At 46.5% G+C, this 10,902-nt stretch overlaps 1 protein-coding gene across 1 annotated transcript in view; it reads right to left on the minus strand.

Annotated features, from left to right (window-relative positions):
* Positions 1-10,902, minus strand: part of Myo1f (myosin IF) — a 59,416-nt gene that overhangs the window by 14,204 nt on the left and 34,310 nt on the right. The window contains exons 16-19 of the mRNA XM_008844580.3: positions 7,830-7,911; positions 5,460-5,566; positions 4,359-4,457; positions 4,121-4,265 (exon numbers count right to left, since the gene is read on the minus strand). Of these exons, the coding sequence (XP_008842802.1) occupies positions 4,121-4,265; positions 4,359-4,457; positions 5,460-5,566; positions 7,830-7,911 (433 nt within the window). The remainder of the gene's footprint in view (positions 1-4,120; positions 4,266-4,358; positions 4,458-5,459; positions 5,567-7,829; positions 7,912-10,902) is intronic.

Below are 10,902 nucleotides of genomic sequence, written 5' to 3' on the forward strand. Positions count from 1 at the left end.
ATCTTTGTAGCCCAGCTGGCGGGAACTCACTACGTAGACCAGGCTGGCCTTCCACTCACAAATATCTGCCTGCCTCTGGCTCCCACGTGCTGGGATTAAAGGCTAGTGCTACCAAGCTACCAAGCCCAGCAGTTTTTTTGTTTTTTTTTTTTTACTCTAGATAGAATCTCATGTAGTCCAGGCTAGCCTCAAACTCACTAAGTAGCCAAGGGTGACCTTGAACTTCTGCTCTACCTCCACAGTGCTGGGATGACAGGCATGCACCATCATGTCTGGTTTTATGTGGTGCTGAAGATGGAAGCCAGGGCTTTCTGCATGCTTGGCAAGCTCTGTACTGGCTGAACTACATCCTCAGCCCTCAGAAATGTTTTTCACTTCCTCCTGATGACTATTGTTGAAGTCCCTCCAACCCCTCTCATTCTTCGTCCTGTCTCTGCCCCTCATCCCAGCACTGGGACTAGCCACCAAGCCGAGCTTTTTTTATTTGTATCTTTTTTTTTTTTTTTTTTTCCTGGTCTTTTTGAGACAGGGTCTCCCTGTAGCCTGAGCTATCCTGGAATTTACTATGTAGACCAGGCTGGCCTTGAACTCACAGACATCCATCTGCCTCTGCCTCCTGAGTGCTGGGATTAAAGGTGTGCACCACCACACCCGGCTTTTTTATTTGTGTCTTTATAAAAATTATTTATTTGCCAGGCATAGTGGCACACACTTTTAATACCAGCACTTGGGACACATAGGCAGGCAGATCTCTGTGAGATTGAGGTCAGCCTGGTCTACATAGTGAGTGCCAGGCCAGCTGGGGCTACAGGGAAACTCAAAAAGAACCCCCCCCCACCCCCAACTAGCCAACATAAGTTTCACAATGCTGCTAAGAGCTTTGCTGTAGTTCTTTTTTTTTCTTTTCTTTTCTCTTCTCTTTCCCTTCCTTCCTTCCTTCCTTCCTTTTTTTTATTTTTTGAGAGAGGGTCTCCCTTGTAGCCCTTGTTGGCCTGGAACTGGCTATATAGCTCAGGCTAGCCTCATAGAGATCTGTCTGCTTCTGCCGTCTGAATGCTAGGATTAAAGGAATGCACCACCACTCTTGGCTTCTTTTCCTCCTTTTTTTTAAAGACCAGGTCTCTATGTATGGCCTGTGTTGGCCTCAAACTTGAGATCCTACTGTTTAATGAGGAATTCTTCCCAGTCCGGCTCTGATTTCCTGTGCTAATGCTTCTTGGCTTATAGAAGCATCCCTCCAATCTCTGCCTCTGTCGGTGCATGGCCTCCATATCTCTGTGTTCAAATTTCCTTCTTTTAAGTTGGGTATGGTGGTACCTGCTTGTGATTTCAGCCCCTGGGAGATGGAGGCGAGAGGATCGAGAGTTCAAAGCAAGGCTGGGGATGGTGACACACACTTTAATCCCACTACTGGGGAGGCAGAGGCAGGTGGGTCTCTGTGAGATTGAGACCAGCCTGGCCTACCTAGTGAGTTCCAGGTCAGCTGAGGCTACCCTGTCTCAAAAAACCAAAAAGTCAAACAAAACAAAAAAGGAGCTCGAGGTGAGCCTCAACTGCTTAGTGAATTTGAGACTGGCCTGAACTATAAGAGATCCTGTTTTAAAACACCCCTCAATAAGAACAAACTTCAAGTCAAGGACTTGGGTGTACGTACCTCAGTGGCAGAGTGTGTGCTTAGCATGGTGAGGCCCTGGCCTCCATCCCCAGCAACAACCCCTGTCCCACATCCACACACCCTCCCCACAAACACCTCAGTTTAGACTTATCCCAATATAAATGCATTTGTGTGTGTGTGTGAGAAAGGTTCAAAGTTCATTAAGTTAAGATTTTTTCAATTCTTTTTATTGTATGTGTATGAATGTTACATGTATGAATGTATATAAGTGCACCTTTGCCCACAAAGCCCATAGAGGCCAGAAAAAGGCATCAGATCCCCTGGAACTGAAGTTATGGATGATTGTTAGCTGCCATATGGGTGCTGGGAACTGAACCAGGGTCCTCTGCAAGAACAGCCAGTGCTCTTAACCGCTGAGCCATCTCTCCAGTCTCAAGTTAATTTTTTTCATATAGCACAATCTTTCAACATTTTCCCCTTTTTCTTTAAAAATATTTATGCGCACGTGTGCATGCGTGTGTGCGTGTGTGTTTGTGTGTGTGTGTGTGTGTGTGTGTGTGTGTGTTGTTGGGGATGGAATTCGTGTGACAGAGGACAATTTGGTGGAATCAGTTCTCTCCTTCCACCATGTGGGACCTGGGGATGGAACTCAGATTGTTGCACTTGGTGGCAAGCGCTTTTATCCACTGAGCCATTTTGCTAGCTCACTTTTTTCTCTTTGTCTTTTTTTCCCTACCCTTGATTTTCTATTTTCATTTTACTAAAATTCTTTTCACCCAAGCCAGTGTTTCTTCCCCCACAAAAATATTTGGTCTTGGGCCGGGCGTGGTGGTGCCCGCCTTTAGTACCAGCGCTTGGGAGGCAGAGGCAGGTGGATCTTTGTGAGTTCGAGGCCAGCCTGGTCTACATAGTGAGTTCCAGGACAGTGGGGGCTACAGGGAGACCCTGTCTCAAAAAAGACAAAAAAAAAAATTTGTTCTTAAGCTGGTTGGAGTGGTATACAGCTGTAATCTCAGCACTCTGGTGATGGAGGCAGGAGAATTTCAAGCTCAAGTTCAAGGCCAGTATGGACTACAGAATGAGTTTCAGGCCTGCCAAGAGTAAATAAATCGACTACCAACTGTCATGTGTTCATTTTTTCTACCTAGTCCATCTTCCTCAAATCAAAATCTGTAGACCAGGGGCTGGAGAGTTGGCTCAGCAGTTAAGAGCACTGGCTGTTCTTGCAGAGGACCTGGGTTTGGTTCCCAGAATCCACATGGTGGCTAACAACCATCCTTAACTCCCGTTCCAGGGGATCTGATGCTCTCTTCTGGCCTCCAAGGACATTGCATGCATGTTGTGCACCTATATACACGCAGACAAAACACTTATATACATAAAATTAAGTTTAAAAAATTAAAATTTCAGAACAAAGTATTTTTCACAATTAAGCAAATTTTTTTTGATACAGGATTACCTAGGCCAAGCTAGTCTGGAACTCACAATCCTCCTGCCTCAGCTTCCTGAGTGCTGGCATTACAGTCATATTGGACTATACCTGACATCAAAATTTAATTTCTCTTATATAGTCTTTTCTAGAGGGTCTGGGGATGTAGTTCAGTTGACAGAGGGCTTGGCTAGTGTGCACAAAGCCCTGGGTTCCAGTCCCAGCACCACATTGTAAGAAATCTGGTGCTTGTAGCTCCAGGTGTGAGGTGCTGGCCAGAAGAGCAGAAGTTTAAGGATACAGTGAGTCAAAGGCCAGCTCGGGTTTATGGGCTTTTATGTAAAAAAAAAAAAAAGAAACACGGAAGGAGGAAATAGTGTATGAGTGTATTGCTTGCATGTATGTGAGTGTACCCGTATTGTGCAATGCTGGAGGAGGTCAGAAGAAGGCTTTGTATCCCCTAGAACTAGAGTTACAGATGGTTGTTAGCTGCCATGTAGGTGCTGGGAATTGAACCCAGGTCCTCTGCAAGAACAGCCAGTGCTCTTAACTGCTGAGCCACCTCTCCACCCCCCCCCCTTTTTTACGATAAGGCCTCATTGTGGCTTGCCTGGCATTTGATATGTGCGTAAGGTTACATCTCACAGAGTTCTGCCTGCCTCTGTCTCCCAGGTGCTGGGATTAAAGGCCTGTATCATTACACCCAGCTAAATAGTGGCTCCTTATTCCTCCAAAGGGATGGCCACCACAATATACCATATATTCCTTCTGTCTCCTGCCTGATCACCAACAACTGTCCAGCAGATGTAGCTTTTTCTAGTGCTTGCTTATGTCCCAAGCATTGTGCAGGTGACTTCCGATTTTGTCTAATCCTCAGTGCAGTCCCAAAGAGGCTTTTACTCTGTCCCCTTTCCAGATAAGGAAACTGAGAGTTGGAGAGGCGATGAAGCCTGGTTAGGGTCACATGATAGTGGCCTGAAGTACCCAAAGTCAGTCTCTCTCTCTCTCTCTCTCTCTCTCTCTCTCTCTCTCTCTCTCTCTCACACACACACACACACACACACACACACACTTACTGACTCTGGGTTCTTAACGAAGACCTTGGTGCTCCCCATCTGATACTGATCTGGCTCCATATTGACAGCGCGAAGCAGGTGCTGGACACCCTGGCGTTCATCTCCACGCCACCGTGGCCATGTCTCAGGGGTCAGAATAGCGTACCTGGAGGCAGAAGGCATGGAGGGGCATTTGGAGCAGACCCACAGGCCACTCCAGTGGGGAGGTAGTCAAGGTGGGGGAATACAGTTATCTCACCTCTGCAGGAACTTGGAGAACTGACGACGGTAGGCAAAGCCCGCCCTTCGCACCCGGATGTTCTCCCTCAGGCCCAGGTATTCCACCTGGTGCTTCACCCTGTGGGAGTGAGGTGGCCTGAATCCCAGAGAGTGGACCAGGGGTATAGTGGAATTTGTGGTAGGGGCAGCTCATGAGCCTAGCTATCATCTCTGTCTATCTATCTATCTATCTATCTATCTATCTATCTATCTATCTATCTATCTTCTATCTATCTATCATTTCTTTCTTTCTTTCTTTCTTTCTTTCTTTCTTTCTTTCTTTCATGTATCCCTTTGCTCTGTCTACCCATCCCTCTGTATGTTCCATCAATCATCTCTTTATGTATAATCTACCATCTATCTCTTTCATCTATCTATCCACATCTCTCTATCTCTTTGATTATCATCTTTCAATCCTCTCTCTCTCTCTCTCTCTCTCTCTCTCTCTCTCGTCCAGGCTATCCTAAAACTCACAATCCTCTTACCTCCATTTCCAAAGTCTTGGAATTACAGACATGAACCACCATCCCTGGCTTGGAGGTGGTTTAGAGGGTGAATTTTGAGGTCTGAGGGGCTTCAGGGCTCAGCATGGGAATCAGATCTTGGACTAGGATCTGAAGGGAGGGTCTGGGCTCATCCAAGAAGATGGTCTGGGATCAGTTCTGGAGTTAAGGTCTGGGAAATTGGGTCTGGATCAACCCACAATCACTCTGGGGTTGGGGGTGCTTGGTCATTTCTATCTACAACTTGAGCCCTAGAGGCTTTAATTTTAAAATCCTCTCTCTCTCTCTCTCTCTCTCTCTCTCTCTCTCTCTCTCTCTCTCTCCCCTCCCCCTGTGTTTTTTTATCATGTGTGTACATGCCACTGCATGTATGTTCTCTCCTTTCACCATATGGATCCTGGGGACTGAACTCAGGTCATCAGGCTTGGTGGCAAACCCCTTTATCACTGAGTCATCTTCAGTCCCCTGAAGGGTTTTAAGCTGGTCTCAGGGTCCAGTCCAGAATGCTTCTAAAGTAAGCAGTCGGTCTGTGGGTCAGATGGCATGGGGTGGGGAGGTGAAGTGGGTGGGCAGCTCACCTGCTTTCCTCCCAGTCCCGGGGCCGTTTGGTCTCATTGGGTTTGATGCAGCGGATGTAGTGGGGTGTGCACTTCTTCAGTGTAGACACCAGGTCATTGGCTTGTTTCTGAGGCATAGGAAAAGGCAGGGGTGAAGAGGGAATTCCAGTGGACCCTGACTTCTCTTCTCCCCATTCAACAAACAGACACAGAATGAGGGAGGCTGCCCCTGGTAAGCCACTGGTGTATGTACTTCTGTTCGGTCCTACCACGAAGGTTAATATTGTGCAACTCAACCTTCAAACCCTAAGCTAGGAGTTCTGGTGTCTGTCGCTCTTACCATGTAGCTTGGCATATAATAAGTAGGAAATGTTTGTTTGACTGAGTGACAGGACAGTCAGGAGAAACCACTGCCTAGATATCTGCCTATGTTCAAGGGACTTCAGAAATAAGCTGGCGGGGGGTGGCGGGGAGAGAAGCTTTGGAAGTGGTAGGGCTGGGTGGAGAGACTAGGAGATTTTATAGATTCAGATTCAGACTTTGCTGTGTGACTTGTGCCAGTAGCTGTTTATCTGGGCATCTTAGCCTGTCCATCTTCCAAATGGAACTGAGCTAGCTCCTTGTATACATGAGAGTCCTGTGCTTGCTGCCAGGATAAAGTACTCAACAAATGGTTGTGAATGTGTCCTTAGGATGGGACCCCAGGCTCATTGCAGCATTATCAATCCAAGTGCACAATGCATAAATGAACACAATGTGGCATATCCATATAGTGCAATATTATCCACCCTTATAAAGGAAGGAAATTCTGTTATAAGCTCCAACATGGATGAATCTCAAGGACATGGCTCCGCATGACTTTAGCCAGACACAAAAGGACATGACTATGTGATTCCACTCACAGGAGGTCCCTAGAACCAGCAGGTTTACATGGACAGAAGTAGGATGGTGCAGGCAAGGGGCTAAGGAGGGGGTTGGAAGGTTAGTGTTGAATGGGAACAGTTTGACTTTGGAAAGATGAGAAAGTTCTGGAGATGAATAGTGGTGTTGCACAAAAGTGTGAATGTATTCAATGCCATTGAATTGCACATTTAAAAATGGTAGGCTAGTCAGGCATGATGGTGCATGCCTTTAGTCCCAGCACTCAGGAGCAGAAGCAGGTAGATCTCTGTGAGATCAAGCCCAGCCTGGTCTACATAGTGCATTCTAGGCTAGCTGTGGCTACAGGGAGATCCTGTCTCAAAAAAAAAAAAAAAAAAAAAGGTGGGACAGTCAGTCTTATAACACACACACACTTTAAATGAAGGTGGCTGGGGCCCAGAGGGGTGGCTCGGGGGTTCAGAGTGCTGACTGCTCTTACAGACAATTCAGGTTCAATTCCCAGCAGCCACACAGTGGCTAACAACAGTCTGTAACTACAATTTCAGAGGCTCTGACACCCTCTTTTGGCCTTTGCAGGCATTGCATGCACATAGTTGCACATATATGCACTCATGTGCATGATACTCATACCCATAAGGCAAAATACTCTACCCATAAGATATAAGTAAATAAAAAATTAAACTTTTAAAAAGAAGTTGTCTGGGAAGTGTAACCCAATGATAGAGTGCATGTTTAGTATGTGCAAGGCCTTGGGTTCCAGCCTCAACACAAGAGGGAGGGGAGGGAAGGGGAGGGGAGGGGAGGGAAGGGAGAGAGAAGGGAAGGAAAGGAGGGAGGGAGAGGGAGGGAAAGGAGAAGGAAGGGAAGAGAGGGGGCGGGACATGGGAAGGGGTTAAGAGCAGATAGATAATGGGGCGATACAATCAAAGTCCACTGTGTGTATGTGTGTGTGCACGCGCCTGTGTATGAAATGGTGAAAAAATAAATGAAGGTGGAGTGGAGGGGAGGGGAGAGAAGGGAAGGGGAGGGAAGGAGAGGGAAGGGAAGAAGGGGAAGAACAAAGGAGAGAGGAAGGAGGGAAGAAAAAAATGAAGGAATAAAGGAAGGCAGGAAGGGAAATGGCCAAAGATCCGTCTTCCTAAACACAGAGATGAAGACGCTACAGGCCAAAGGGTACCACAGACAGAGTCAGAAACCCCAGGCAAAGGGGACAGACGGACACTGGAACAAGAGAGAGGGAAGGGAAGAAGGGGAAGAACAAAGGAGAGAGGAAGGAGGGAAGAAAAAAATGAAGGAATAAAGGAAGGCAGGAAGGGAAATGGCCAAAGATCCGTCTTCCTAAACACAGAGATGAAGACGCTACAGGCCAAAGGGTACCACAGACAGAGTCAGAAACCCCAGGCAAAGGGGACAGACGGACACTGGAACAAGAAGAGACAGTCTTGACAATAGATAGGGTGGAACCTGCCTTTCCCGTCACTAGCTCTCTCCGTCACCGCCCAGGCCCACCTTGATCTTGGAGCCAGCAGTGCTGGGGCGACCCTTCTTGTCTACATCCAGCTTTTCAGGAAAGAGCATCTGAAGGAAGGCCCTGGGCAGGAGAGAGAGTGGCTGAAAGTGCAGCTGGACCCCGGGGCATCTGCACGCAGAGGTGGGGCTGCCTCGGTGCCATGGTACAAAATAGGGTTCCCTCACAGCAGGGGCTGGGAGGGCTGAGGTGGGAAGGGCTGCTGTTGCCTTTGGGGTCTGTTGTTATCTGTGTTTTTCAGTCTTACTCTATGAAAATATAAATAGCAAACAACAGAGCATAAAGTTAACAGAAGAAGATACCCAGTGTGGTGGTACACACCTTTCATCCCATCACTCAAGAGGTAGGAGCAGGAGTTCAAGGTCATCTTCAGCTACGTAGTGGGTATAAGGCCAACTTGGGCTACATGAGACCTTGTCTTTAAAAAAATCAAATAAGGGAACCAAATATGGTGGCACACACCTTTAACCCCAGTCTCAGGAGGCAGAGGCAGGCAGGTCTTTTTGAGATCTAGGCCAGCCTTGTCTATATAGAAAGTTCTAGGACAGCTGGGGCTACAGGGAGACCCTGTCTCAAATAAGCAAACAAAAAACTAAAAACCAAATAGGCAGCTTGGAATGTGACTCTATCTAAAATCAAAACAACTCACCACAAACAAACAAAAAATATATCAGTTGGTAAAGCATCTTGGGCAACAGGGGCAGGTCTCCTAAATGACATCTTACACATACATGTTTGCACATGTGCACAAAAATACATACGGGGTCTGGGGAGATGACTCTGTTGGTAAAGTGCTTGCCATGTAAGCATAAAGACTCGAGTTCAATCCCCAGATCCCATGCTTAGTGTATTTCCTCTTGCTGTTATAAAATACCCTGAAAAAAGCAACTTAGGAGGGTTGGAGAGATGGTTTTGCAGTTAAGGGTGCTTGCTGCTCCTCCAGAGGACCCAAGTTCAGTTCCTAGCACCCATTTCGGACAGCTCACTGCTGCCTGTAACTTCAGCTTCAGGATATCCAGTGCTTTCCTCTGGCCTCCATGGGTACCCCCACATACATTGCAGACACACATCTCATAAAATTAAATTAATGAAACAAATCTTTAAAAATAAACCAATTTAGCTGGGCATGGTGGCACGTGCCTTTAATCCCAGCACTTGAGAGGCAGAGGCAGGCCTGCTCTACAAATCTACATAGCAAGTTTCAGACTAACTAGGGCTACAGGGAGAACCTGTATCAAGAAAAAAAGAAAAGCAATTTAGGAGAGAAAAGGCTTATTTTAGGGTACAGTAAGTCATATTGGGACCACAGTGGCAGAGCTTGAGAAAACTGGTCACATTAAGTCCACAGTCAAAACAGACAGCAAGGAGTTAATGCCCGTATGCCAGGCCTCAGCTGCCTCTCTCCCTTTCATTCAAAGGCCCAGCCCAATACATGGCACCACCCATGTTCAAGGTGGGTCTTCCCACCTCAGTGACTCTGAGGGTGATAATCTCTCACAGGCATGCCTACAAGCCAGGCTAATGTAAACAATTCTCACAGAGATTCCCTTCCCAGGTAATTCTCTTTTGTCAGGCTGACAATAAAACCTAACTGCCACACAATGTAAAAATGGCTGGCACAGTGGTGGATTCTCGTAATCCATACTTCAGAGACAGAGAAAAGTGGATCCCCCGGGGTTTTTTGGCCAGTCAGCCTAGCTTCCTTGGCAAGCTCCAGAGTCAGCGAGAAAAGCTATTTCGAAAATAATGTGAATGGTCAGCAAGACTACGCAGTGAGAAAGCAGTTTGCTGCATGTCTGACGACCTGAGCTTGATGCCCAGGACCACATGGTGGAAGGAGAGAACCAACTCCAGTAGTTGTCCTTTGGTGTCCACACACACGCTTACACATGTGCACTCATACACACACATACATTTACATATAAACACACGTTTAAAAAGAAATATATGGAGCCAGAGAGATGGCTCAGCAATGAAGAGCACTGGCTACTCTTGTAGAGGACCCAGTTTCGATTCCCAGCACCCACATGGTGACTAACAACCATCTGCAACTTCTGTTCCAGTTCCAGGGAATCTGATACTCTCTTCTGGCCTCCATGGGCATTGCATACATGTGGTGCACTTCCATACATACACACCAGACACTCACACACATAAAGTAAAACTAAATACATAAAATTTAAAAAGAATTATGTACAAAGATGCTCACCATTAAAGCCCTGCTAATGACAGCCAAAGATGGGAAGTATCTTCAGTGCCCATCACCTGGGGATTAGCTGAGTAACATTTGATCCGTTTACTGCTCCCTTCCTTATGCAGTAACACTTTCTCTGAATACCCTTAGCAGAAAAGGAGTAGGGTGCTTGGTAGACATGGGCTTTATGTTTGAGGTGATGAAAAGTTCTAGGACGAGGTCTGGGGAGATGGCTCAGCAGGTAAAGGTGCTTGATGCCAAGCCTGATGATATGAGTTCAATCCCCAGTATCCACATGGTAGAAGGAAAGAACTGACTCCCAAAAGTTATCTTCCTACCTCAATACGGGTTCTGCAGTGTATGCCCACACATGTGCACACAGTAACAAGACCATATAGAAATTCTGAACTAAATCGTGGTGATGGCTGTGCAACATTTTGTGTGAACGTATTCATTGAGCTCTCTCATTATTTTGTTTTATTTTCTAAGAGTCTTACCTTATAGTCCTAGATGGCCTGAAACTCACAGAGATCTGCCTGGCTCTGCTGTCTGAATGCTGAATCAAAGGTGTGCACCACTACACCTGGCCTTATTTTATTTAAATTTTTATTTGAGATTTTGTAATTTCGTACAAAAGTTCTTAATCAAATTTAGATTCCCTCCCCCATCCATGCCCTCTATCCCCCCATACTGTCATACAGGTTAAGTCCTATCCAGTAAAGCATGTGTACTCCAATGTCCTTCAGGGTCAATTTGTCCACTGGAATCTAGTCTAGAGTTATTTTATCTTTTAAAAGATTAGCTGGGCATGGTGGTGCACGCCTTTGATCCCAGCACTTGGGAGGCAGAGGCAGGCGGAT

The sequence above is a fragment of the Nannospalax galili genome, unplaced genomic scaffold (genome assembly GCF_000622305.1).
Source record: "Nannospalax galili isolate Female #2095 unplaced genomic scaffold, S.galili_v1.0 scaffold262, whole genome shotgun sequence".
In the NCBI taxonomy this organism is placed as follows: Eukaryota; Metazoa; Chordata; class Mammalia; order Rodentia; family Spalacidae; genus Nannospalax; species Nannospalax galili.